The sequence below is a fragment of the Syngnathus scovelli genome, chromosome 8 (genome assembly GCF_024217435.2).
Source record: "Syngnathus scovelli strain Florida chromosome 8, RoL_Ssco_1.2, whole genome shotgun sequence".
Taxonomy (NCBI): domain Eukaryota; kingdom Metazoa; phylum Chordata; class Actinopteri; order Syngnathiformes; family Syngnathidae; genus Syngnathus; species Syngnathus scovelli.
Window position 1 is genome coordinate 13,397,178 of NC_090854.1, and position 27,977 is coordinate 13,425,154.

General features: G+C 40.4%; 1 protein-coding gene across 2 annotated transcripts in view; it reads left to right on the top strand.

Moving 5' to 3' along the window:
• The first annotated feature begins 2,921 nt into the window (after nucleotides 1-2,921).
• LOC125973614 (contactin-associated protein-like 5) overlaps nucleotides 2,922-27,977 on the top strand; it is a 63,895-nt gene continuing 38,839 nt past the window's right edge. The window contains exons 1-4 of one of the 2 annotated variants that reach the window (XM_049727990.2): nucleotides 2,922-3,002; nucleotides 4,615-4,802; nucleotides 20,067-20,177; nucleotides 20,721-20,914. In XM_049727990.2, coding sequence (XP_049583947.1) covers nucleotides 4,727-4,802; nucleotides 20,067-20,177; nucleotides 20,721-20,914 — 381 coding nt within the window. In that variant the 5' untranslated portion in view covers nucleotides 2,922-3,002; nucleotides 4,615-4,726. Of the gene's footprint in view, nucleotides 3,003-4,457; nucleotides 4,803-20,066; nucleotides 20,178-20,720; nucleotides 20,915-27,977 lie in introns of those variants that run through there. The other variant, XM_049727989.2, reaches the window with a different exon arrangement.

The following is a 27,977-nucleotide window of genomic DNA, read 5'->3' on the forward strand; positions in this document are numbered from 1 at the left end:
CAACAGATCGCATCAAAACTCAGTTTGGTTCGATCTTCGTCAATATTCAAGCTAATTAGCATTGCATATGTTCCCCGTCACCTCTTTGCTCCACACGATCACAAAAGAAAGAGAACATAATTTCGAGATCATATATCTCCTTGAAAAGTCCGACATGGCTCGAATGGGCAACCAGGCTGAACGGGGTGTACTTGAAGTTGCCAAAAGTGCCCACGGGTGTGTGCTCCAATTATTGCTGTTGCTAAAATAGTTTTGTCCAATTAGTTCAAGAGGAAACACTGCTTACTTGCATTACTGCAATATATGTTATAATATACTTGGAACCTGTTAGATGAAATATTTATATTTACTTGTATGGAGAAGGAACATCATGAGTCTTCTTCAAGGCTTTGGTGTTTTCATCTGTAAATATAGCCCATACAAAAATGTGCAGTGATTATTTTGCATTCAATGTCACATTCTGCATACGAGCGTTTTGATTGTGTCAAAAGCATGTCAAACTCTTCATGAAAATATGCAATGTGCCTATAGGCTGCTCCATTTACAAAGAAAAAACTGATTTGTCTGTTTTTCCTTATACAACATCTCAACTTATTGTAGTTAGACATAGCTTATAAGAGACATCATTTTTTCTGAGGTCAGGACTTTCATTTTCCAAAACATGCCAGGTCAAGCTGTTTTTTCCATCTCAAGCGATTGATGTCACACAGTCACACAACACATAGAGGGGTTCATTCAGGTGTTGTTTGTTCACACTTCTGGAAGTGAACACTTGCAGTGCAGTGATACACCCAACATACAAAAAAATATCTGTGGACTTAGCGTCACATGACCCCTGGAGTACCTTGGAGTTGGGACAAGTCGCAATCAAACTATGAGTGGCCAAACAAAAGTGTTGTCCCGATGTTGTAATTTTCACAGTTAAGCTTTTTTATTTTTCTTGGCACTCTTACTCATCTCCTTCTCTTGGCGTGAACTCTTATGCTTGGCTGCCTGGGGAAAGTAAGCGAGGAGAAGTTGAAGGGAATTAGAATATATTTTAGCAAGAACGAGGCAATGCACACTTGGAGCAAACCTGGCAATCCGGACAAAGCAGACTGGAGCCGCCGTGCCAAGTGGGAGGGCACAGCCTCATACACAGACACACAGAGTTGCATCTTTAAAGGTTTAAAGGACCGATGAGCTTGCCAAAGTCGACCGAAAGACAAATTCCATTTTTAAATGGAGTGAGGGGAGAGATTGCCATAGAAACAACGTATTGGCCGCAGGGAATAGAATGGCATAATTCACGTTTAAAAACGACTCCATTTCTGAAGTACTTTTTAGCACTCTGATCACGAAAACTTTACCAAATCCAAGGAGCATTTTCTACCAGTCACCTCTTTCACATTGACAACCTATATGTTTTTTTGATTTTTTTTTTTCTGCTTTGTTACATGTGCCAAAATTTCAATTATAAGTGAGATTCAGCGCTTTATGATTGTAAAAAATAGTTTTAGCTGATGTTCAATTCCCAAATGCTTTGTGTTTGCGATAGTGTTGCCGTTGTCTCTGGGCTATGTCTACATGAATATAAAACATTACAAAAGATAAAAAATATTCTTTTCTCTTTTTTTTTTCTCTAAACATGTAATTGTTTTGGCAGCATGGTGGTCGACTGGTTAACACATCTGTCCCACAGGTCAGGGTTTGATTTCGGCTCCAGCCTCTTGCATGTTCTCCTTGCTCCTGCGATGGCTTCCTCCCACATTCCAAAATGTGCACGGTAGGCCAATTAACCGCTCCAAACTGTCCGTAGGTGTGAGTGTGGTACAAATGGTTGTTCATTTGAGAACCCCTGTGATTGGCTGTCAACCAGTTCAAGGTGTCTTCCGCCTACTGCCCGAAGTTAGCTGAGATAGGCTCCAGCACGCCTACGACCCTGGTGAGGAAAAGCGGTTCGGAAAATGGATGGATGTAATTGTTTTAAGAAATGTATGTGTCCAAACAAACAGTGAGGAGACACAGAAAGTCACCAAAAACAGAGAAGAACAAATCCGTGTGATGTAAATGCACTCAAAACTGGGACTACCATGTCATCATCTCTGTGCAGATTCGTTGACCACACAGAAATGCAAATGTCTTCACTCAGGAACCCAAGTCCACAAATGATAGCATGGCTTCCAAATTTTATAAATTGCTGAACAGATGTATGATGAGGGGCCACTGGGTGTTGCGTTGGCTTGCCGGTGGACTATAGATGGTTGTTTTCACGAATGTTGTGCTGCTAATATGAAGATGCTGGAGGGGCTAGCACCTGGAGGGGCTAACAGCTGGAGGGCCCAACAGCTCGGGAGCTACAGTATTACACCACAACACACATGGAATGGATCACAGCCTTTTGTCATCACCAACTGCCTTTCTTGAGCAGTGCGGTGTAAACTTTAGTAGTCACAGATTGGATGTTTTTTTTTTCTCCATCTTTCCATTCATAGCAGACGAGAACAATAACAAGCGCCTGCAACATTATAATCACCTGAATAGTACGAACTGTCACTTCCTGAGCTTATTTGAAGTAAAAGATTTCAGTGAGTTTGACAGCACAGTTGTTCACTCATCAAAACGCTAACTTAGCTTCGGGTGCAATAAAATGACGCACAGCAAGTACACACATAGAACTAATATCACACACACAAACGCAAACGGCAATAACAAAGATGATTAGCTACAACTGCTGCATTTACAAATGCCATTAAGCATCAACTTCCCCAAGCTGCACTTATCAGTATGCCTCGCAGCATTCCGCAAAATATTTGATCACATTAGCTGTTGTTTATTATTGCCCTGTGGAAGTAGCAATTGCGTGTTTCACCTGATACATGTGCTGTCCTTTTTTTTTTTTTTTTTTACCCTGTGGCAAATGTAGGAACCACTCATCACATTCTCTCATAAACTGAGGCGACGCCGCACCAAGTATGGAAACAGACGACGTCGACACAAAGAGCTATAAACTCCTCAAACAGGTACAGGTAGTGCCATTTTGACAGGTCATCATAATCTTGCCAACATCAGCACATTTTGGGGGAAACATAAAAACAGGAAAAAGCATTGGGGGATATATTTCATGATGCACATGAAACCCACGGGACAGGGGTGAAACAATTACATTAATACCAAAAATAATTAATAAATACTATAAATACTAAAATTAGAACATCTTACATTAGGATTTTTTTTTTAAATAAACTACAATTTAAATAATTAATTGCACATTTCGTAGCCTATACAATTTCACATTAGCCTTTCGTGCCCATGTTCAAGTACTCACTGTTAGGTAGCAAAAAATGATTAACTATCGAATAAGAATTTTAAAGTACAATTGATGAACATGTCTATTACATTCTTAAATTGTATTTCACCAAGCAGACGGCAACCTAATTTTGTACCTGAAAGCACAATGGCTTATGACCAGCTTGAAAATGACCAGAGAAACTTGCCAGCTGTGTTGAAAATGTGGTTTTCTTCTGTTTCACAGCCAACCATCTTGTGTATAAATTATTTAAAGAGTACAGACAAACAGTACGAAACAACCACAAAGACTACGATGTGATCTTGTGTTGTAAAAAGACAGAAACACCAACACATGCACACACGCATGTATATATATTTTGTGTATTCAACTTTTAGTGACTTTGGTGTCACCCTTAGGAACAAAATGTATAAATAGCAGTCAGTGCTATAGGTGCCAGTAGAGCGAGGTTTAATGAAAGCATTTATGAAATGAACTTGTGGGCTATAAGAATTGGCTTCTGGGCCCCCGAGCAGTCCATAAAGCAGACAACCGGGATTTCTTCCGGTGATCCGGATTGGCCACTCCATGCCTATCAACCAAAGTCATTGTGCTTCTGTTTATGTTAGTCCATATATCACATTTCAATGCCCTGCAGAATTGATCATTTTTTGTAATCTGTGTTGGGATGGTTTTTTTTAATACTATACAGAGATTGTTGTCTGGTGTCACGCTTGTGCATTAATCCTCGGTGTTAATCCATGAACGTATCCACCGTAAATTTTTGATACAGTATTGATAAACTAGGATCAAATATTGATCTATGGTCACTAACTCGATGATAAACGTGGTAGCTATCGAGCAGTCACTCAACCTTATCACGCAATGATCTGTTATGATACTGTATTTGTGGATGTATTGCATTCTTGCGGTTGATATTAATGATATTGATCGTGATATATGTCCCGTATGAAATATAGTGCATATCAAAAATGCAATATGATTGATCTGATATGGACGGCGGTACTAAACTAACTATCTACAGTATCCATCTATATGAGGGTCTTCAAAAAAAGTATGTGCTGCAGCCAGGCATCGCCCCCTCCTCCTGGTGGGCGGGTGTGTTTCATGGTGGGAGGAGGCAGGAGGAGGATGGAGGGAGGAGAGGAATGCAGGGATGCTGCCGAGTGAGTGAGTGAGTGGGTGAGTGAGTGAGTGAGTGAGAGCGGATGTTGGCTGCCTCGCATCGCCGTCGTTGTTGTGGAGGAAGAGGGAGGAGGAGGGCGCAGCCTGTCGTCGTCGTGGGAGCGGTTTGCTCTCTAACGTCACACTCCTTCTCTCCGTAGACAGAGGAAGATGAGGAGCTTCTCTGCTCTTCCTTGCCAATCGCTCGTCAACTTGCAGAGGATAAAATAACATTTCAAAAAAGAGGAAAGGACAACAGAAGAACAAGGAAAGATGACCGGGCTGGCGCACATGCTTGCCTTCTGCGTGACTTTCTGCGCCTTGCGCGGAGCGTCTGCCGCCAACAACTGTGAGTAATTGACTGCTTTTAAAAAGGGAGGGAGGGAGGGAAGAGTTCACCTGTGAGTTACAGCGCATTGCCAAGTCTCCCAAAAAGGGGGTCTTTGATGTGGGATATAGTGTCATTGTGGTGAGAGCATCATCCGGAATGCAGCCTGATGCTGCAGCAGCAGGAGATCAACTTTAAAAAGGAGCACATGAATAAGTTATTTTAATCTTGCTGGGAGAGATGTTGATTAAGATGAGGAGGAGGGAACAGGTGGAAGATAAAATACGGCCATGCATGTTGCTTTGCAATACATGTGTTAAGATGGCCTGGGGGAGTTTCTTTGTGTGTGGGTGGGTGGGTGGGGGTCATTAAGGCTGCATGTGAGAGTCAATGTGTGCAGGGCTCATGTTGAGGAACTGCTGAGTGGCCACAAACCCTGCAGAAGGTTACCGTTATTGGTCGGGCTAATGATGCTCCCGCGGCAATGCCCCATTGTTTCCCGCTTTTATTTATCCCGTCTGCATGACTATGTCCTTTTTTTCCCCCCTGTCGCCGAGACCAAGCTCAATTTCATTTCGAAGCCACTTTTTTTTCCTCATTTACACATAGATCCAGGTGTAATGAATCCCACAGAGCCAGGTGAACACTTCCTTGCCATTAATAAAGAGTGTGCAGATGCATCATAGAACACAGTGCCAAATTTTAATCAAGCATTACCTTGGTGTGAGAAATTGGATCAATAAATAAACAGCACAGTAAAGTACAAGCCCTAAAACATCCTATAAAAATGAATCCGCTCCTCTATACAATGGCTGCAAAAAACAATAAAACCTTTATTACTTCTGTCCAAAAAGATTATATTTATGGTGTGCGCGTGGAGCTGTCAGACTTGCTGCAAAACACTCCAAAATTAAGAATCTTCAAAAATCAGACATTGCATCTGTATTCATCCATTTATTTCAGGGTCATTTCATTTTAACATGTGTACAGGTGTAAAAATAAGTTAATCGTTGTTATTGATAAAATGTTTTAAAATAGAGAACAATGGTGAATGCATAATGAGTCAAACATCTTTGTAGAAGCTTCATGGTCACGCACTTCAACCATCTATCTATCTATCTATCTATCTATCTATCTATCTATCTATCTATCTATCTATCTATCTATCTATCTATCTATCTATCTATCTATCTATCTATCTATCTATCTATCTATCTATCTATCTATCTATCTATCTATCTATCTATCTATCTATCTATCTATCTATCTATCTATCTATCTATCTATCTATCTATCTATCTATCTATCTATCTATCTATCTATCTATCTATCTATCTATCTATCTATCTATCTATCTATCTATCTATCCATCTCCATTTCAAAAATATATAATTCAACAAAAAATATTCACCTAATTTAATTTGACCTGTTTGTTTCTTTCTTATTTCATTCTCACACGTTCAAAATTAAGAAGCACCACATTGTAGCGTCCCATCATCGCATCACCTTGTAGCACCACCTTCTCACTTGACCTTGTCATGTCAGCTGTTAGTGGCACTTTGTGTGAATATTCTTCTGTAAAAAAAAAAAAAAAAAAGCTAAAGAAAAGAAATGCACAATTGCAGTTGATCTCGTGATGCTTGCTGGACTGATGAGCCATGAGGCAGTTTTGTCTGTCTTAATTGGCCTGTTTTTTTTTCCATGTAATCTTGGCTGAATAATTAAATATGACCTGGATTTAGATCTTCTGCACTTTACATTTTGGAAGCACTCACGTCATACATATTAGTGCCAGCAGGGGCACTGTTGTTGAACGCGAGAAAAAAAAAAAAAAATACACTGGCTTTACCTTACTTGTGATTCAGATAAGTTGACTTCGCTGCATTTAGGACAACCTGCAAATGTGTAACTCACTTGAAAGCAATAAGGCAACTGAGGCAAATTTCTTTGAAATGAGATTTAGGGTGACCAATTTATGACATAAGAGCACTCATAAACACAGCACGGGCATATGAAGCTATTCATCCACTTTCTGGACTGCTTAGCCTTCTTTGTGTCACGGATGTGCTGGAGCCCATCTGAACAAAATGGTAAATGGCCTTTCACTGTCACTTGTACAGCACTTTTCTACCTTCAAGGCTTCAATACTTTCTCCTCATGTCTCCCCTGATGATGCAGCATCAGGAGCAACTGGGGGTTCTGTAACTTGCCCAAGGACACGTTGACATGGTCACAAGAGTTGATGATCAAACTCACAACTTTAGATTGTGGAGACACTGAGACATGCCATCTTTGGGCTGTATTTGAGCGAGACATTTTTGGATTGGCTGCAAGCAAATTGTGGAAGAGAACCACCTCTCCAGCTCATCCGCGACCTAACAGATGGATAGATATTGGGAAGAATCAACGTTGTCAAACAAATATTATTTCCGATGATGCATTTGTGTGGGTGGAAGTCGGAAAAGAGCAATCAGCACAGTTATATAAGCGTATATTTTCATCAAAGGCTGCAACTTTGACCATGAAAACTTAGTGAGGCTAAGATGACTTTAAAATACCATGATATAAATATTCTTGGCGAGAGTCACTCTCACTGAAAACAGTTACAAACGGACGTTTGCGCCATTGTGGGTGTGAACACAGTCGATTTGCTTCCCAGTCAATGAAAGCGGCTCTTTTCATTTCTTTTAAATTCAGCACAGGGGAGAAGCACGGTCTACATGGCAGGAACAGAAACTAACTCGCTGGAGTCCATGTAGGAGCGTGACAACGTTTCTAAGGAACTACAAGAAAATCTCCACTTGATGCACTGAGTGACCAGCAGTTTGTCACCATGGCATAAAAGAGCAATAGTGCCACCTAGGTGGTCATTGTCCATGCTTAATTTTTAAATTTCTATGCATTTATACATAAACTCACTTCTACATGAGCTATATTCTTAAAATATATTGTTTTAACCAACATGTTTAGAATGACTTTGTGATGAAACTGATCTTTCACAAACAAAAAGACCCCTAAAAATAGTTGGTTTCCATTTCTTGTCCAGATCCCTCTGCAGCATATATGATCTTAAGTTATGTGAAGCGGATGCTTTCTTTTAGTCACATTTAACAAGATGGTCACTCCACAATTTCACGTGTGCATCCATGCTTATATTACAGTACGTGACTTGCTCGTTCCACCCAGTCTGCCTCCACCAGACAAGTCTGGAACGATCCGATGATTTGCATTTGTTTGTTTCCTGAAAACAATCCCTTGTTTCCCACAATTCCCCGGTGTCATTAGTTTCCATACGTAGAAGCATCCTGTTGGAGGGAACAATGGCCCTCCAGACGACAAATGGCGTGGCCACATATTGCATTTATAGAGGATATTTTCATACAAAATCTGCAATAATATGATGGATGGATTGCCAATTTTCCTAAGGTCATTTTCTCAGAGTAGAATCACGCTTCACACCATTTCTAACAAGCTCTGTGTTTGTGAAAAATACCAACACAACGCCCACGATGTAATCTAATTTGGAATTGTAATCTTGTCATTGGCAGCTTCTTGCATGATACCCGGGGCAGAGATTCTCCAACCGAGGTGCATGAGTGAATTCCAGGGGACGTGCGAGATTAAAAGCGTAATGGCGGTGGAGGATAACAAAAAGGGTTGGCCATTGGGAACCGGGAATCGAGTGGAACCAGGACCATTATTCCGTTGGTGATAATGAAAAAATGAGTAGGGTCTGCAATCCTGCTTCAGCCGTCATCTAGTTATTGATCGACTAAGTACGTTTATTTGCAACATTGAGTTAAGTTAAACTAAAACAGTGAGTTGATCGAGGCCTTGCTTGCTTTTCGCTCAAGTTCAGGAGAGGATCTTGAACAAAGCTAGTCAATTTGGCGAGCGGCGGTATTACTTTGACGAATGCTAAATGCTATCTCGTTCGACAAGTCACCATTACCCACCATTACCCAACTTTTTTGTTCTGACAAAAAGACGGGAGATTGTTGCCAGTACTTGTCAGTTAATGTTGTTGTTAGCCTCTTGGCAGTCTTCCTGACCAATTTTATTCTCATCTTTTCATCCATTTTGGAGGGACATCAAGTTTTTGGTTATGTCACTGTAGTTTGTCCATTATCTTGCACTGCGCTTTGGAAATTCTTTTGTACCCTTCCTCTCGCTGATAGCTTTGAAAGCTGAAATCCCTCTGATGCTGCGAAAGCTTTCTGTAGATCATAGTTTGTGCCGTAAGATGTGACTGCAAAGCTGTCAGGGAAAGAAAAAAAAAAAAAAACTTCTAGAAAAGCTGGAATTTCTTTCGGGTTAACTTGAAATGATGGCAGGTGTTCTGACTTCCATTTAATCCGATTTTGAATGCGACTGGTTCATTCTAAGCACAGCAACATCACATCGCATACTTGCGCCGCCATCTTATCAAAGTTGTTCATTTTGTCTTCCCTCGCTAAAAGATTTCTTTTTCATTGAGTTGCAAAGGTTTAAGGTCACATTAATGGTGGAAAAAGTTTTAAAAGCATTTACCTTGGTTTCTGTTTACATTTCACAAAGCCTGACATTTGAATGGATGTGCGTAGCCTTTTTTTATTCGCTGTACATGGATCTAGTGAGTTGATACTAAATTGTGTTGGTGTGTGCTTCACATTTCACACTAGCTTTTTTTTTTTTTTTTTTTTTTAACACTCAGGGCCCTGAGCTCTTCAACATGATAATGTAAGTTATACTGAGCATTAGCCTCAGTATATAGAGGTTGAGGTGAGAAAGGGTTCATTTACCTGTTCTGTTCTTGATATTTTGACAAAAAAAACACATTGCACAAATTTAATTAATACACCAGGGAACTGCTTTAAATTATGGCGCGGAAATGACATATTATGGCTTCTTGAATTCATCTGATGAACTGTTCACTTGCTTTAATGTCTCTGAAAAGACATGGCAATTATTTCTCCCGAGTTGAAAATAAGAAGGCAGAGACAAAAAAGTGAAATTCTGCATAGTGGCTAGAATAAACAAACCAAAAATAAGGTTGCTTTGGCTTTTTTTTTTGGTGACCTTTCTTGTCACTGGCAAATCCCAAAGGTCCATCTATGAATACTCCCAATGTGACAGCACATGTTATGTGATATGACATCAGTGATATGTTGAACCATCGCTGATGTGTGGACAGGAACATGACTCCTGCTAAGGAGTGCGAATTTGGCAAGGAACTGACCGCTACTCGCTCATTTCTGACAGCCGGCTGCTTCTCAAATGTGACTCGTGATGGCGTCTGACACGACACCGCCGTGATGAATCGCTACAATGCCTCAAAGAGGTGGCGTGCCCTCAGAGTTGCCGGGCTGCAAAACAACATAGGAAGGAGCAGCGAGGTGTGGAAGATGGGTCGGAGGCTTAGACATGCGTCACGTCCTATCCGTGCCGTCTCTCCGATATTTCGGCCTTTACAAAAATTGCAGCTAAAAGAAAGCAGCAGTGCATACATCAGCATCTGACAGAGGAGCAGATCATTAACACCCTACTGGACTGACCTTTACTGTAATTGACGAGGAGCCAGAGAGTTATTAGACTATGTAGTCAATCAATAATTTCTCCCGTTACTGTCCGCTAAAGTGGAAATTGATTTCTGTTAGTGGGGCGGAACGTCGTCAAGACATGATGTTTTAAGTTAACACTTTGAGCAAACACTTTGAGCTAGGACCGTAGTACAGACTGTTTATTATTCTTCAAAACAGACATCTGTTTCAATATTATTTACAGATCTGTTTAGATTGTTGCTAAACAAATCTCGTACAGGTAGGATAATTATTTTCCCATGCGAGCCTAATTAAAAAAGCAAAATGACTTACTTTGCACGTTAATTAGGCACAAGGAGGGAAAAGGAAGCTACAAAGCGTTGAGTAAATACAATGCCTTGTAAAAAGGATTTAAAAATGGACATTTAAAAAAAAATACATCAAACTATTACAACCATTTAAGACCAATCATTTTTAAAAAGTCAGGAACAAGATTTTGTGCCAGAAAAATCCATGGTGTTGGAAGAACAGCACTTTCAAGCCACAGATGAGTAGCAAGCAAGTATTTGAAGCTGCCGGTGTCGCTGGAGTCTCAGAACCTCTCAATGCACGAACCTCCAAAGGCATGCAGTCATGCTTTAAGCTTTTTCAACCACCCCTAACTAATCCCGGGGTTGGGCTGGAATAATAGCGAGTAAAATGATGGGCCCACTTCGAGCAATAATGCAAAGTTTCTAATTGAACATTTTATGCCATTATAAAAAAAAAATGAATAATCAACAAGCGCTAACATTATTTGATACTATTCATATTCTTACATCAAAAGACACCCACCCAATTCCGCAGTTGAGGATTAACTAAACCCGTCCCTCGTCATTATTCGTGGAAATATGATGGATTAAATGCGTTGTTAATCTTACTTTCCAGAAGTGAAGATGTAACATATGGCACATGGACAAAAGTAGTGCACCTTTTTTCTCTTTTGCATCACAATGAAACCGTTAGAACAGAAGGCGTAATGGAATGTGAACAAGATAAATTCAAGTCAGACAAATTTCGGAGAGGATCTGATTGATTTCGTACCTGGAAAGGTTAAATGTGACTTTTACAAGGCTGCTTACTGCGGATCTACTGCCATCCATAATTCAAATTTAATTTAATGCATCCCTGATTTAATTTTCACTGGGTGCATCCCTAATTTAATATCCACAGCAAAGTCATTGTTGTGAAAATCTCAGGCTACCGCGTCATTTACACATGATTGGTCTTTTTGTACGCTCCCTCTTTTGAGCACGCATTATCATTCTTTGCACAAATTAGCCAGTTATTTTTACTTGAAAGAAAACTTCCAGGTCAAGTTTATGGATATGATTTCCGTGTGGCAGAAATGTGTGGCATATTTACACACTTGAAGTCCTGTTTTTCATAATTGCATTAATTTTTGATGAGTGTGATTTGTTTGGAAGAATAATTGGTCTAACAATCAGCCCACACGAGGAGGATGTGACAAGCGCAAGCAACATCAACTGTTAAAAAATGAATCAACATTAGCATATTGAGTAACTTGTCGTGTTTAATGAGGAAAAAGACAGCAGGTTGAGCTATTTTCTTCCTATTGATTTCACACTTGCGTCGATATTTTAGTGGCATTTGAGCTAGCGAAGAATTCCTTACGTGATTCTTGGTGTTTAAAAAGTTTGAGAACCACCGTGGCGTTCTTGTTAGGTGCGTCGACACACTTCTTGGTTGGACTTAAAAATTGACCAGTGCATCTTTTTCTCATTTGTAGCCTCATTAAAATGTGTGTAGCGTGAAATCAGACGCTTCAACTCGTGCAACATCTGTTTTTATTGCTGCTAATCGTCAGCTTGTTATCCCCCAGCAGACCTCCCTTCCTCACTGCAATTTGTCAAAAATATCACAAGATGTGCGGAACATCCTGGAAGTCTTTTGGCAGACGCACTCGGTCGCTTATAAGCTCTTTGGTACTTCAGTCAAATATCCCACAGGCTTCCCAGAACGCTCAGTGTCAGAAGAGGGATCGGCTGTGGGAGATAAATGAGTCGCGACAGTTGAATGGGCGGCATTTCTCAAATAAGCTGTATTGACGTGGAAGTGCTTCCTTGAATTCTGCCGCTAATTGTCAGCCGATACCTCGGTTGGCTCGCTCGAGCAGAGGTCACCCAACAACGAAGCTTGATAGTTCACGCAAAGTAGGCTCGTATCAGTTGCACGTGAGGGTCCGGGGGCTGCCGTGTTACGTGATACTGTTGCTGTGTCCTTTGATATTATCGATGCTGCGGTTGGGAGGCCCACGGAGCGCGTGCACGCCGATGCTTGCTTGTTGTAGTTGAGATGGTGACGTTGTTATTTTGATTAGCACAAGTGAGGTCAGATAATCAAAGCTGGAGAGTTGTGACATTTTGTGGATTCTGGTGGTTTGCAAATAAAGAATCCTTTCAAGCGTTATTTGCGATTTTCAAATGTAGCGGGCATCGTGACGCTTACTTTGCATGATCAAAAGTATTTTTTTTCCGACGGATAATTTGTTGCTTTCTTTGTGCAAAGCGGCAGCTGCCACATTGATTCTATGATGCATAGCGTACATTTTGTGCCTATTCCATGACTCTGTGGATCGTTTCCTTTTTTTTTTTTCTTATTTCTATTATGCCAATTGATTGCTATCATTCATAACTGCCAAGGGGAGCCTTTGTATTGATTATATGAAACGTACAAATCCATTAAGTTCCTGATAGTAATCTGTATCCTGTGCAGGTATACAATAGTTGTACAGCCTTGACAGACATCTGCACCCCATGGTCATTCGTAATTATTTTTCCTCAATTATTCACAAGTCCACAGCGCCTCACAGTGCAGAGGCCGTGGGTTCGATTCCGGCTCTGGCCTTCCTGTTGGGATGTTCTCCCCGTGCCTGCGTGGGTTTTCTCTCATTAGCCCAAAAAGTGCATGGTAGGCTGACTGAGCACTCCAAATAGTCCGTAGGTGTGATTGTGAGTGTAAACGGTTGTACCCCGCCTCCTGCTCAGAGACCGCTGAGATAACCTCCAGCACAACAGCGACGTTTGTGAGAATGAAGGGTTCAGAAAAGGGATGGATAGATATACACAACCTTAAAGAACATGGTGTTCAGACAGTTGTTGGTAATGGATTAAGTGACAAGGTCTTATGTGGACTGAAAGCACACAAAAGGTTGAGAAAAACAGTCCATTTAATCTAGTTGCTACACAAAAGGCTGCTCAGCAAAGCGAATGAAACCAAGAAACCAAAGAAAAGAATCCCAGAGAGCATGACAGGAACAGAAAAGCTATAGTACATCTGTGTCTTTTTATATATATATATAATTTGGTTTCATTCTATCAATAGTTGAATAAAGCAAGACAAAATAACACCTGAAGTCACAGCATCAACATGAAATGTAACTAACAATCCCAAAAAGTCAATGACCATTAGAATTTACTCATGCGTGAACTGACATTTTTAGCAGCGGCAATCTGCCACATTGTAAAAGTATACTGTCACAAGTCATTCACATTTAAAAGAAACATACTTCCATATATAAGCACGCTGCAAGGAGACGGTAAGGGGCCGTAATTATGAGAAACGATCATTTTCATGTGCTTTAGAGAAAAGTATGCCCGATAAAACCTTGACTGAAACCATTATGAGAAGATGTAAAACGTCTCCGATTCAAGCGGTGTTTGTTTTCCTCACATTGAATGTCTCCCGGGTTGTGTAATTCGATGCACAAAGAAGTGAGGGGGAAAAAAAGAGAAAAGGGAAAAGCATATCTTTGGGTCACTTAGAGGTTATTGTTATTTTCTTGGTTCAATAAAGGACTGCGCTGAAAAATGGCTTGAAGCGAACTTTATGGGCGCACCTGTGCATTTAAGACACAAAATTGATCCGTAGGATTAGCCAGCTCCTCGCTTGTAGACCGTCTCTATTTTTAGTTATTTTTTCATACAATAAAAGTAAGTTTCTGGAGACTTAATATCTATGTGGAAACAAACGCTTCCTTCTATCTGGCAAAGTATAAGCGTGTTTATCTGATTGCTAGCCTGGCTTTAAATATTCATTCTATGTGGGCAACGAGAAGCGTGCACTTGGGGCAATGCGGTGGCGAGAGCGTTCAAGATGAATATCCACGCTCTGTGACTGACTGACTGCTCACAAACTCATCATGCCTGCCACAATTAAGGGAAATGAGTGGGTCGTCTCTTAAAAGCCCGAGAATATTTCTGCACATAGCTGCTGCCAAGAAGAAAAAAAAAAACATTAGCCGAATGCACAGAAATGCAAACGCCGGCCGAGGCTTTATTAATTGCAAAACCATCCAGTCAATATCTACCATAACAAGATCTCAGGAGTTCGGGTTAACAATTTTATTTGATTGCGTGGAATTGAATGTTGATCAATTTTATCTTGAAGGAAGCTGCCGTTGATTCAACTACATTTCTAAATTTTTTTTATTTGGGGAAGTTATTAATAGGTTTTTGAAAAGTATTTTGATTAGTTTTTCTTGAATACAATTTAAATATGCAATGATGAAAAAGATTTTTCTGCTGTTGGTTGAGTGCTATAGTAATTCAAATTTTGGATATTTCAGGAAAATTATCATGATGATTAAATATACATATAAATATAAACTTGGATATGGATGGAGTTTTTAAATGGTTGATGTCTGGACAACAACACACCATCCAACACCGCAAAAGATACAATTTCTGCTATGGCTATGAAAGGAGCAGAACGTATGGGTCCATCATCCGCTCATCTCAGTCCAATTGAGAATCTGTAGCTCATCCCTAAAAGAAATATAAATAACAGTGCAGCAATTCTCAGGAAGGCAATTCTTCCATCCTCAAATGAGATACAGGCAGGAAACTATCCATGGACTTGGAAGTAGAATGGATGAGAGATTTGCTCAGGTGCAATCGAAGAGAGGCCGCATTTTGATGGTTAAAATTGTTGTTTTTGTTTGTTTTTAATCTCGAGGCACTGACAGAAATATAAGAGATGTTTTTTTTCCTCTGAGTTCTTTACAGTTGAGCATTTGGAACACTCGATTTGAAGTAATATTGCACCCAAAAACACCATCAACGGTTGCACAACAATCATCAGAGAATAATCTCATGCTGGAAAGAATATCATCTTTGGTTGCTGTGGACATAAAAGGAAAGATGCTCATGTTGTAGCCCCCCCCCCATTCCTCCCTTGACCTCAACCCTGTTTAGAACCTTGGGAATATCCTCAAGCAAGATATCAAAGAGGGTGGGAGCCACATTCATATGAAAACAGCAGCTCTGGGAGGCAATTCAAACAAGAAATTCAAACAGAAACAACTGAAAACTGCAGCTCATAAGATTACTGGATGCAAGAATTGTGAAGCTCCTATCAAGACGTTCAAATGTAACTTGAAGTATTAAAATGTTTTGGATTGAAATAACCTTTGAAAATGCTGCAAATTCAACAAATATCTATTTTTAATCCATTAAAACAAATGTTTTCAAAGTAGGTCGCCTGTATGATATATTTTGTCGGAATATATTTAACTCAACGACTGAATCTTCTTTGCTGTCAGTCACATATTTTGTCGGTCACATTGTGTGCTGTAAACCAAAAAGCAACTGTATTTCTCTCAGAGACGCTAACTCACTGATTTTTTTTTTTTTTAATGAAGCTTCATTTGGCCCGATCTTGAATGCAGTCAGGAAAAAATGCGTTTTTCCAAAAGCAACTGCAGATATAAAAGCCAGTATAGTGAATTTTGCAGCATTTGGAGTCGTCCGTACATTTATGCTAGGTTTCACTTGGTTACAAGATTTGAAGAAAATGTGGGGGTCAGCCTCAGAGGATTTTCTGTTATCCCCGAGGCTGAAGAGCAGCTTTGCAGGCAAATCGCCTTCATTTGAGCCATGTTTGGCATACCACCATGTCTGCAGATTGGAATGGTCTTTGATCCACACAAATGTCCACTCGGTGACTTGTGCTTCAATATAGTTCGAAGTTCGACCGCAATACCGTTCTTGAAGTCAGATGATAGTCCTTAAACGCGTAAAATAGAAGTCACCATACTGTGTGGACTCCACTTTTTAAGTCTACTCACTGACTTTCAGTTAGTTAAACAATACATCTTAAAGTGCTAATACGAGTCCACCAATCACTAAATGGTTTAGGCCCTGGAGACGTCACTAGTATGTGTAAAGAATATAAACAAAGAAAGAGCTATTGACTAGGCTGGCCGAGAGAGCCCCGAGTGCAAACTAAACATGTTGAAGTGGTATTTATTAGACTTGATACAGCACACGAATTAAGAATCAACTGCCGATGCATGCTGCATTTCAGGCTGCTACGCTGGAGCTTGACTTCAAAGCCTTCCAGCCAAGCGTAAACAACAAAACATGGCTGCCGACTATGATAAGCTACTATTTGTTTTGTTGGTGACCTTTTTTAGGAATGATCAAAAAGGAGTTTTCATCATATTTTTATATAGACTATTTTGTGGAACCAACACAGCAATCTCCATGAAGAGCCTCTTGAGATGAATGATGATTTGTTGTATAACTAAAAATACTGATAAATATAGTGTGTATAAGTCTTTTCATGTTCAGCGGCAATCCAATGCTGTTTTCTCGGTCAGAAGTTGAATTTCAATTTTCTGGAATACAACGCAAGCTTTGCTTAACCAAAGAATGTAGATAATTGTTCTTTCATGATTGAACTTTTATTCTCATTGTGCCAAAAGTTTATTCATATTTTATAATAATAGTCTTTATTGAAATTTTCCCCCATTCCATATTTTTTATTTATTTCCCGTGTACGTGAGTTAATTATGTATCATTATATTAAATATTTAATTTCATTTTTCTTATTTTGCTCTTTTATTTCATTTGTGTAAAGCACACAGAGTTGCCTTTGAAATTGAAATGTGCTATGCAAATAACCTTGCCTATAGCACTCCCTGCCAGTGCCCTACGTGGACGAAAGTATTGGAACAGGAAGTAGAAAATGCAGAGGTATTCTCCGTTTTGATGTTGTCCTTTCAAGGATAAAGAATAATCAAACATCAAAACATTCACAATGTGAAACTCTAAATCACCTGTGATTGTTATCTTAGATCAATTGTGCAGCCCTGTTATGCAAAATTATATGTACGCTAATATGGACAAACATGGAGTAAGTAGGTCAACCGTTCAAGTTAACCTTTCTCTCCTTAACATCCTTGTTTTCAAAATGCCAACATGTGAAAACAAACCAACAGAGACTTTCTAAATACCAAAGACCGCACACAATAGTTTACATGAATATTGACCATGAAAGAAGAAATCAACCTTAATAAATGCGCAGAGAAATTGTTAATTAAAAAAAAAAAAAAACTTTTGGAGAAGGTAACTAGATCAGGGTCATGTAAACATTTGCGTTGCTCAATTTTTATCCAGTCTTCATGATTGTGTTTGCTTTAAAGCTGTGCACATGAATTTCATGTGAACGTCTTATAAGAAGAGGTTCAACAAAGTTTCTTGAACCTTGGGTTATTTTAATCAAAGCATGTCACACAGAGCAGCGGCTCATTTTGGTGGGCTGTAAAAAAAGTGAAAAAGTGTGTATCAGCCAGGACAGACCTCCAAATACCATCTGTTGGCTGCAATGTCATTTTTGATCCTTGGGTTATTTTATTTCACACACAGAGCGGTGGCTCATTTGCATGACTACCCCCCTGCGTGCCACTGCACGCCTCTAAAAATTATTTATCCTCCATTCTATTAGGCCGTGTGGATAAGTATTAATAGTGCAAATACCACAAGCATCTGATTTTTGGGATTACAGGAAATGGCCCAAAATGTCCAATATGGCGTTGTACAGTGTATGACAGTATTTTAATACTTAATCGTCTTAAAAAAAATCACACGGCATTGATATTTGCACTATTAATGTTGATGCACACTGCCAAATAGAATGACGGTCTCCTGCAAAAACAAAAAATGGGAAAACACTGCAGCTGCAGGTTACAAAAACATTTTGAACTCCGATGCTTCGTTGACGGTTTCTTTTAGATAAAAGGGTCAATGTCCTTGTGAATCCTCCACGTATTCATCTAAATTATTTCCCAAACTGCTGCTCGGTCATCATATTGCTGTCGAGCATGCGCTCAGCTGTTGAATCCAAAGAGACGATTTCACGTCCTATATGTTCCCCTTTTTAAGGTATTAGCCATAGCAGCACAGACATGAAGCTCAGCCAAGACTTTAGGAAGAGTTGAAAACAAATGGAAAGCGAGATAAGACAGAGAGGCTATTCCAGCAGGAGGATCAAAAGTGGGACCCAGGATACTTTTGACAGATTACCAGCCCAGCGCTTGCATAATAACCCCGGCTGTGCTGTGTCAAGATGCCATGCCAGCGTTCTCATTTCTCCCCCTCGCCAATGAACATCTGCGAGTGCGCTTGCCGCCCCGCCAACAATTTGAGTCCTGGGATAAGACGGCTTGATCCACTTTAGTCACACTTGGAAATCAGGATTAGCGGTAAAATCTCTCGGCGAGCGCGCGCAATCAAACCGGGTCAGCCGGAATGCGGCAGGACGCTCCAAAATGCAACGGAGCCACACGCTGTCCACGTTGTTCATCAGATGGACGGCCTGTTGCTGGGAAGGAAATAAAAAAAATGAAATGAACTTGACCAAGACTAATACGGCTTTTTGTAGCCCAGAGGCAAAGGCCTCTCAGGCACGCTGTGATGGAGCGATGATTGTAATCAAACTGGCGCCAGTTTTCATTACACTCTGCCAGTCTGGGCTTGAATGCAACAACTCAGTTAATCCGAGCTGGGAAGTGGCTGCTGTTGTTCGACTGGCTCCTCTCATCATGATGGGAGGTTGGGTGGGGGGGTTGGGGTAGGAAGCATCATGAGGGCGGTAAATGCGGGTGGGATTGACAGGTTTGAATGGCCAGACTGAAACAGCTCCCCGCCTGTTGCATTGCAACATGGGACGCTAATGTGCACACTCGCGCGCACACACGTATACTCAGAGGGAGCGTTCTGTGTCTCGTTTGAAGGGTCACTGCATGGGTTAATAGACTGTTTGAAGCATCTGAGAGCTGGATAAGTGAGGCAGCCTTGTCATTTTCTCTAATCCTCGCTTTCAAAGCTGCAATGCCGACAGGTAAAGACGCACTTTGCACCGACGTGTTCCAGCGCTCGCAACTTCCTGCATTTTCTACCCTCAAGCTCCAAAGTGGAGGAATCTGCAGTCAGGGGGAAAAATGGCAGGGAAAACAGTGCGGCTCGACACGGAGGGAGGACTGATGCATGGATGCAAAAATCAATAACAGTGGAAGCTGTAACATTGAACTCTGTGTTTTCCGGAATGCTGGTTTGGAAAGTTTTTTTTTCCCCCCTTCATGACCTAAGGAAAATCTGTCACCGTTGTTAACTTTTTTTGTTGTACAAGTCAAGATGTGAGCGTGTTCGCCATTGTTGGGGGATGTTGACAAAAAACAGAGCAAAGTTGCTCGTCTCACGTAATAAGGGCATCATTGTCATGAGCGTGATTAAAATCTCAGTGTTGTGCAGTCCATATATGGAAATGGGCCAGGAAAAAAATAAATCAAAGCTTTATTCTAATACAGCCAAATTGGGAAGTTTTTTTGCATCTCATTAGTTCCATCCCAGCTCATTTGCATTGTTTACATGTGACTAAAAATAAAAGTCACTGTTGTCACTCTCTTGTTGTTGTTCCCCGGCAGATAATTGCAACGGCCCTTTGGTGTCCGCACTCCCGCGCTCATCCTTTCAGAGCTCATCGCAGTCGTCAGTCAGCTACGCCGCCCATCACGCCAAGTTGCACAGGAGAGACGGTGAGTGGCTGTGCTGTGACCAGATGTTAGAAAAAAAAAAAATCAGCTGTTTAAACACAAAATTGTCACTTTATCTCTCTATCCCTTTCTTCATGCGAAAATGTTTTCTGTGAAGGCATGCATTGACTTGAACGTCGCTCCATCAAGCTTTCATTACAGAAGAGCAGGCGTGTCAAACTCATTTTCGTCACGGACCACTTTGTAATTACGGCTTCCCTCATTGGGCAGTTATGACTGTGAACCCAAATAAATGTTTAATTGTCCCATGGTATTAAATTGTTGGCCACATAGCACAAGTTCCTAACTCGTGTTTGGGGAAACAACATTTTTAGAACACAAATTGATATTGTAACAAAAAAGTATACCCATAATGTGGTCATGTTTTGAACGGCTCGCTGCTTTCTTATATCAAACCATTTGAAAGTTCCATCTGATTTCCCACACGTGAGGACGTGAAACAACTGCAACACAATGCGAGCAGTGACTCAGCTTAAAACCACAAGAGTTGACCAAATCAATGTTTCCATTGATTTTTACCGTCAGGGGCCGGCGGCTGGTCTCCAATGGCGAGCGACAAGGAACCGTGGCTCCAGCTGGACCTCAGGGAGCAGATGGAGGTGACAGCGGTGGCCACGCAAGGATGCTATGACAGTTGGGACTGGGTCCGAACGTACATGCTCTTCTATAGCGACACGGGGCGAGCGTGGAGGCGCTATCGCTATGACGATGGCACTGAGGTCAGTGATTGGAAAATGATCTTGCATATTGTTATCTGTTCTCATACAGCATTAAATAGCGTTATTAGCTCTGTTTGCTAATGATAATAAGAATAGATTTATTTACATTGGAAGGCAAATCTCAAAGTGTCCATTACAGCAATAAAAGTCAACAAAATATCAATAGAAATAAAATTGTGAGAATTATATGACACCAGAGGGTCAGAGGATATTAGCTTTTAAGATTACGCCTACGTGTCTCAGGGTACATTTTAAGGTTCCATTAGTAGGTTTTTTTTTAATGTCTTAAGATCATCTGACATACTTCTTTCATATCAAGCCTCGCGGGTACTGAGGTCCTCTGGCACCGGCCTTTTAATCGTTCCTAGAGCTAGAAAAAAACAACAACTTGCATCTGGAACAAATGCCAGAGGGCATTGGAAACATAGAGACAGCTTTTAAAGGAAAGCTCAAGATTCACTTCTTTGGTTAGCTTTTAACAGATTTATTTATTTATGTATGTATGTTTTTATTTATTCATTTATTTCCAGCTTTTAACTGATTTCTGTTTTATTTATTTGGACATGTCTCTGTTCATTTATTTATTCATATTTCTATTATTTCATTTATTCATTTTTTAAATCCAATTTTATTGTATTTTTTATTGCCTTTTAGTCTTTCTAATTTTAACTCCAGCGTTTCCTTTTTGGAGCTTCGCTGAGAGGTTTGGTCTGCCCGTGGGGATGTCATGTTGCAGTTACCCCAGAAGCGGGGATCTGGCGGGTGTCCCCGGTCCACCTCAGTGGTGGTGGTCTCTGTGGCAGCATGTGTGGACGGCTCCCAAAAGTTGTGTATGTGTGTGTGTGTGTTAATCAAAACACATTTGAAATGGTTATTTATGTAATTTATAATTGAATATGGTTATTTATGTTTTATCAAACAAAAAAGTGTATTAACGCCTGTGCCAGTGTGAAACTAAATCAATCCGTTGCGGGTTTTGTTGGCAAACGAAAGAAAGATGACATTTAGATAGCAAGCCTATTTTAGTTGCTAACCTAAATCAAGCTACTTTTAATCCATAAACACTTGGAAAATAATCCTTTGTGCTAACGACGCCATGTGGCACAGCTAATTGAGAGTCACCATTATGAGAGGCGTTACAATCACTCCAAATCAGTTCCACAAAACGTATTGACAAGATCGAAAAATCAAACCCTGATCTGTCTGACAAAGGAGAGAGGTCTTGGCTAATTTCGCCATGGCGCCATTGGGCAATTACACACTCTGATAATTAGATTGACAGGTAGAAAAAAAGTCACAGGAGAACAATTTACCAGCCTGTTAACAGCTTTTGACATAACTGGGACGAATACAATGAAGACTGGATGACATATGCCAACAGTCGGGCTATTTTCTGAGGCCATTTACACCATTCAGAGCAGCACCACGAAACCTGCGAAAAAAAGGGACATGCATAAAGCCGCTTTGCACATATCTGTAAATAGCTGTTGCATCATCAGCCAGACAATGACAGGATTTTACAAGTTTTCCTACGACTTTTTCCTCACGTGTGGGTAGTATGCTAATTGGTCGTTTGCAAGGCACAACAATCAACCAACGTAACATAATCATATTTTATGAAAATATTTGTAGGTAAGAATTTTAGCGTTTTCAGAACAAATCGTATGGATGGAGTGGAATGGGATCAGCCCTACTAAGTCAGAAAATGTCCATAATTGTCTTGTCAACTGTTCATTCTCTTGCCTTAGTTCTAAATTGACACCAGGGAATGGTAACTGTCAATCAAATGTGGCTATCCAAACACTCGATAAATCCCAGAATAGAACAGTGCATCGGCTTCCGATGCGTTTCGTCACGGGAAAACTCTCTGTGTGTTACATCACAGCACGATCACAGCAGAGCTGCCTACCTCGCTATCTCTTTTATGAGAGGTGATAGCGGGTCATGACGGCCGTAACCATGCAACACGTCAGGCTTCTTTTGCCGTTAGCGCCACTAATGATATGAGATGCGACAATGTGGCCAAGAAGCTGTGACTGCTCACGACGATTTCTCAGCGTGTCGCTCATCGGGGCACCAAAAGCCTTGCCAGCCTTGCCAACATGAATCGTACGCACAGGCTTCTTTCCGTCACGGTCTCACTTTGAGGGAACAGACTGAAAAGTGGTTAAGCGGATTAGATGTTTTTTTTTGTGTGTGTTTTCGAGCCCTCCTCTGATAGAATCACTTTAGAGAACAAACTGTGACAAATGAACATGTAAATTTGTGGATCAGTCATTCTTTCCGTTTTCAATTGGCCATTAAAAAGTCAAAATGTTACTGCAAGCCACAAAATTGAAAAAGAGCAGACGGATGGATGTAATGGAAATGGATGTTTGCGCACGAGTCTTGTTAAATGTTTGTGTAATGCGTGTGAAAAATGAACAACACATCGTTTGCTACCTAAAATCCATTCAACACCCACGCTGGACTTCTCGGAGACCTTTTTGGCCGACGCCAACTCGTGTCTGTCCATCTGGCATTTTAAGCAAGGCGCTCAAAGGTAAAGAGGCTGCCAGCCAGAAAGTGAACGGCAGGGCACTAATGAGAGCGCCCGAGCTTATCAATTATTCTACGCTAATGCCGAGCCAAATTATCTCTGTGGAAAATTAGCTCCATAAAAAGGCTAAAGGTCGAACCTTCTGCATGCGTCGCCGGCACATTTTAAAAACTGAAAGCAAGGACATGGAAAATTTGCTATTTCACTGCTTGATTGATTGATTAAGTTTGTCCTGAGGGGGGCACCAGAGAGAAAAAGTCAAGGCGCTTAATATGATCCATCCTCCTGAGTGCACAAAAGTTGATGAATAATCTATTTTGCTTCACACACAAAAAAATCATATGTAGGTGACACATTCAGGGCAGATTTGACAAGTTATTGAAATATATTATATATATAAGTTGAGTATCCATCCGTATCTTTTTTGTTTAAGTTATATATTTTGAATTCCAAATAGTTCAAGAGAGACCACTATGCAAACATAATTCCAAAGTTTAATCAACCAGACAATAATGGCACAGCATTTTGTTTTAAGTCTTTTTTTTTTCCTCAACCGAAATCGTGTATCGTGAATAGCGTTTCTGTGAAACATGCTAATATTTTGGAATTCATAAAAAATGAATTTAACAGAGGCTAAGGAAGAATAGAATGACTTCAGTCGTAAACTTGTTTTTATGGAACACACTCAAAGAGAAGAACATTTTTTTTCCTAATAGCAAAACATTAAGCAGCAATTGCAATTTCGGTGAAAAAAAAACCCAAAACAAAAACATAAAAGCAATTAAAGAGAATAAGCGTGATGTCAGGTAGGTAGGCTGAATGTTTCCCTCCTCCTCTGTGTCTTCTTATTATTGGAGTAATTATTAAGCCTGTCTTTTCCACTCTTCTCCCCAATGGGAAATGTAAAAAACCTAATGAACCACTCTGTTGGAATAACTGCAATGCAGGCACCAAACTATTGCACTTAACAACAATGAGTCATTAGCATTTTACTGCAACACAAGCACACCCCAGACAAGTCCATCTGAGTATAAGTCGCCTCTTTTTTTTTGGTGTAAAATGCTGGTAACATTTTAAATTTAACAGCATCTTTATTTTTACTAAACTGTCTAATTATGTAGAACAATAATTCCCCAATTAGCAGATGTTTAATGTACAACATCCATCTTTTTGGCCACTTCCTGTCGGCACTAGGTGGCGCTGCAACCGATAATAGAAGTTGTTTGAAGCGTAAAAGAGTTTTGATTGATATGAAATTGACCATATTCGAAGTTATTAACATATTATATTATTATAGTATCAAATTTACGGTTATTTGTACATGTTAGCTAAATTGGATAATAATAATTTAACTCTCTTTATGAAGATCAAATATTGCAGGTAATTTTGCATTGATAGCTGATTTGGAACTTTAGTTGACAATTTGGTTTAGGTATGATGCCCGGAACCAAAATCTGTAGTGTACGTTTCACAAATAGCATTTTTATGAATCCTGTAATAATGAATATATGCCGGATTTTAAATCGGTCAAACTTATGGCCAAAGACAAATATTTCTGCCCTTAATAAAACATACTTGCCCGAATACAATACATGTTCTTCCCAAATTTGTATTGTTTCAAAGCCAGACAAAAGGGAACAAAGCTGTTTTCACAGAATGGGTTCCTGATGCCTCCATACATGCAGTCTGGTTGCTGCGGCCAAGTGTGAAAAAATACAAAACGGAAGACGGCCAAATATTTTTCCACAGAATTGGGGTGCATAAACAGACGTAACCCCGCAGTGACTTCATTATTTCTATTTGTGCGTGTGTCACTGTGGGACAGCTTCCATCCTCATTAACAGCCCCCTTCTCTCCCTCTCTGGAGATGAGCTCTCAAGTGTCCCGTTTTCCAGTTTTTATTTATTTGGACAAATTCTTCCGGGAGCGAACCCCGTCTGCGGGCTGTGATTGACGCCAGACTATGTTCCAACACGTCACTGGCCACTTAAAAGAGCCGGAGGGAGCTCGAGAGCTGGGATTTCACGACCTTGCCGAGAGTCAAATCACTACGTGCACACATTTCCCTAGAGAACCTCTATACAGTAGCTAACACTAAACCACCATTAGAGTGAAAACTTCAAATAAGGCTTTTGAAATATACTGTGCTGTTTCCAATGCATTGCTGGAGGGAAATAAGCCACAGCAGAGGATTTAAGGTCAAACACAATCCATTTCATTTGTGTAGATTCCGAAGCTTTATTTCCCATTGGAAATATAATTAAAAAAGGAAATCGAAGTAATCAATTTGAAGGTCAAACTTCCCTTTATGAAATGTAGAAGCAATGTATTCAAATATACAAGTGTAAAAGGAAGTTAACCGTTCCGACGGAGAAGTCAAGACCAAAATGCTCTTTACAATATATTCTGTACGCCTTTGTTCGTCTAAAAACAACATTTTAATTAATAGTGCGCATGTGGAATATGAATTGAGGTAAAAAATCCACCCGTTTTTATTCATATACGGGGGCGGCCATTTTGCAATTTGTTGACTAAAAATGGCATCACTGCGCCTATGATCAGGATAACTGTCACTGTTTTCTGGGTTTGGTCTTGTTATGCTCGCAAACTGAGCCCTTAGGCACTGTGATGTATTTTTTAAACTAAATCCCAAACTGGTCGCCAGCCAGTCACCTTTTAAAAACAACTAACCAGTCTTAATTGAATGACAAAGGTCACACGTGGAGCACAGGTCTAAAAAGAACTTAACTACTGCAAATGGTCGCACTGAAAACAATAAATCAGCCTGTCGCAACTTGTGATAAATTACTAAGACGATAGTAATGCATCACGTCAGTACCATGATGTGACCTGAATAGGAAAGAATGGAGCACAAAATAAAATCCAGGGGGGCACATAATAACATTAGTCATAACATAAGTCGTAATTGGCTATCACCAGCGGTACCCGGGCGGCGGTGTGTGATTTCACACGTTCTTTGTGTTCTCAAAAAGGAATCTACTGAAAAGACACCCACACGCAAGGCGACCACTTGCAGGAACAGATGGCGCTATCACTGCGAAATGACAAATATAGCATAACACATTGAAGCGAATCATTAAAGTTGGTTGAATGTGCGCATCGTCGGAAAGCGAGATATTTTCAACATTGGTCGGAAAAAAATAGTTACAGCGTGGTCTGTATATTTGTCTGTTGAATTCATGCATCACCAAACTTTTTCTCCCCATTGAACTCTTCAACTGCCTTTTATCTTTCTCATTGTTTCACACCTACACCAGAGACACAATAAACAATTCAATATGGACCCAACACACTCAGGCTCCCCTTGGAACAAAAAAAGGTTATGAGGTTGTTTATTGCCTTGCTGTCGTCCGACATATGACTTCGGACCCCAAGGACAAATGCTAACTGCTGCAACAATGATTTTTCCACACTAGCTTGGTCTTTTTCTTCAGTGGTTTTCAGTCTGGCTTGGGTCTTAGATTGCTTAGCCAATGGCGAGAACTCATCTTGATTTTCCAGAGGCAAGGGCCTAGATTGTTTCTCAAGCAGGCTTTCTAGACGTTAGACTTCAGATGTTTTGTTCAGTGGCATGACCTTTGTATGCTGCTTGAGGGGTCCCACTTCAAATGGTTGAGTTGGTTCCAAGGGAGGGCCTGGCTTGGTAGCTTTGCTGTTAGTTTTTGTTCAGAAAACCTGCCTTGGTTTTACAAAGATTAAGGCTAGTGAGGTTTTCTTCTTAGTAAGGGTCTTGCTTTCTCCAGTGTAGGTCCTTGGTCTCTTCATGACGCAACCCTTCATGGTTTTCTATTGAGGTTAAGATTTGCCTTTGTGGTACAGGATACAACCATTGTTGGTTATGTTCTGAATTTTCAATTTTGGGATGTTTGGCTATGCCGTCCTTGTTTAGTGACTCTCATTATGATTTTGTATCCACATGTTCTTGGTCCCTTATGTCCTCCAATCAGCTCCATCAGCGACTTGTCTCTTGGCTTGTATTTAGTTCACTGCTTTCGTTCAGTCATTGTCCTCCAGCAGCTTTTGAGATAGGCACGAAAGTACACTGCTGATTTTCATCTGACATATAATGATAAAAAGAGGAGGATCGTTAGAAGTAGAGAAGCCAGACAATCAACCTTTCCCGAGATCAATTTGCCTGCCAATGCATCCAGTGAGTGCTGCCAAATAACATAGTATTTGGGTCTATTATTGCAAATATAAGCAGTCTATAGGCAGTGTCGGAAACTGTACCGTCAAGCAAATACATTTTGCCGTGAGTGTAGGATGTGCTCGTATTTGTCAAGAGCTCACTCTATAGTATTTTATGTGTTTTTATATGCTGCCCAGCTGTAGTGTTGTTATGAGCAAGGAAATAGCAGAAAACTCCAAGTGGTTTATAATGACAGCACGAGGCTGTTACAGAAATCCTCGAGAAGCTCCAGTGCAAGTCACATGTTTGTTAGTGTCGTCATGCCTACCTGCTCCACTGCTTTTTGTAATTTGATGCTTAGATTTATGTGCAGT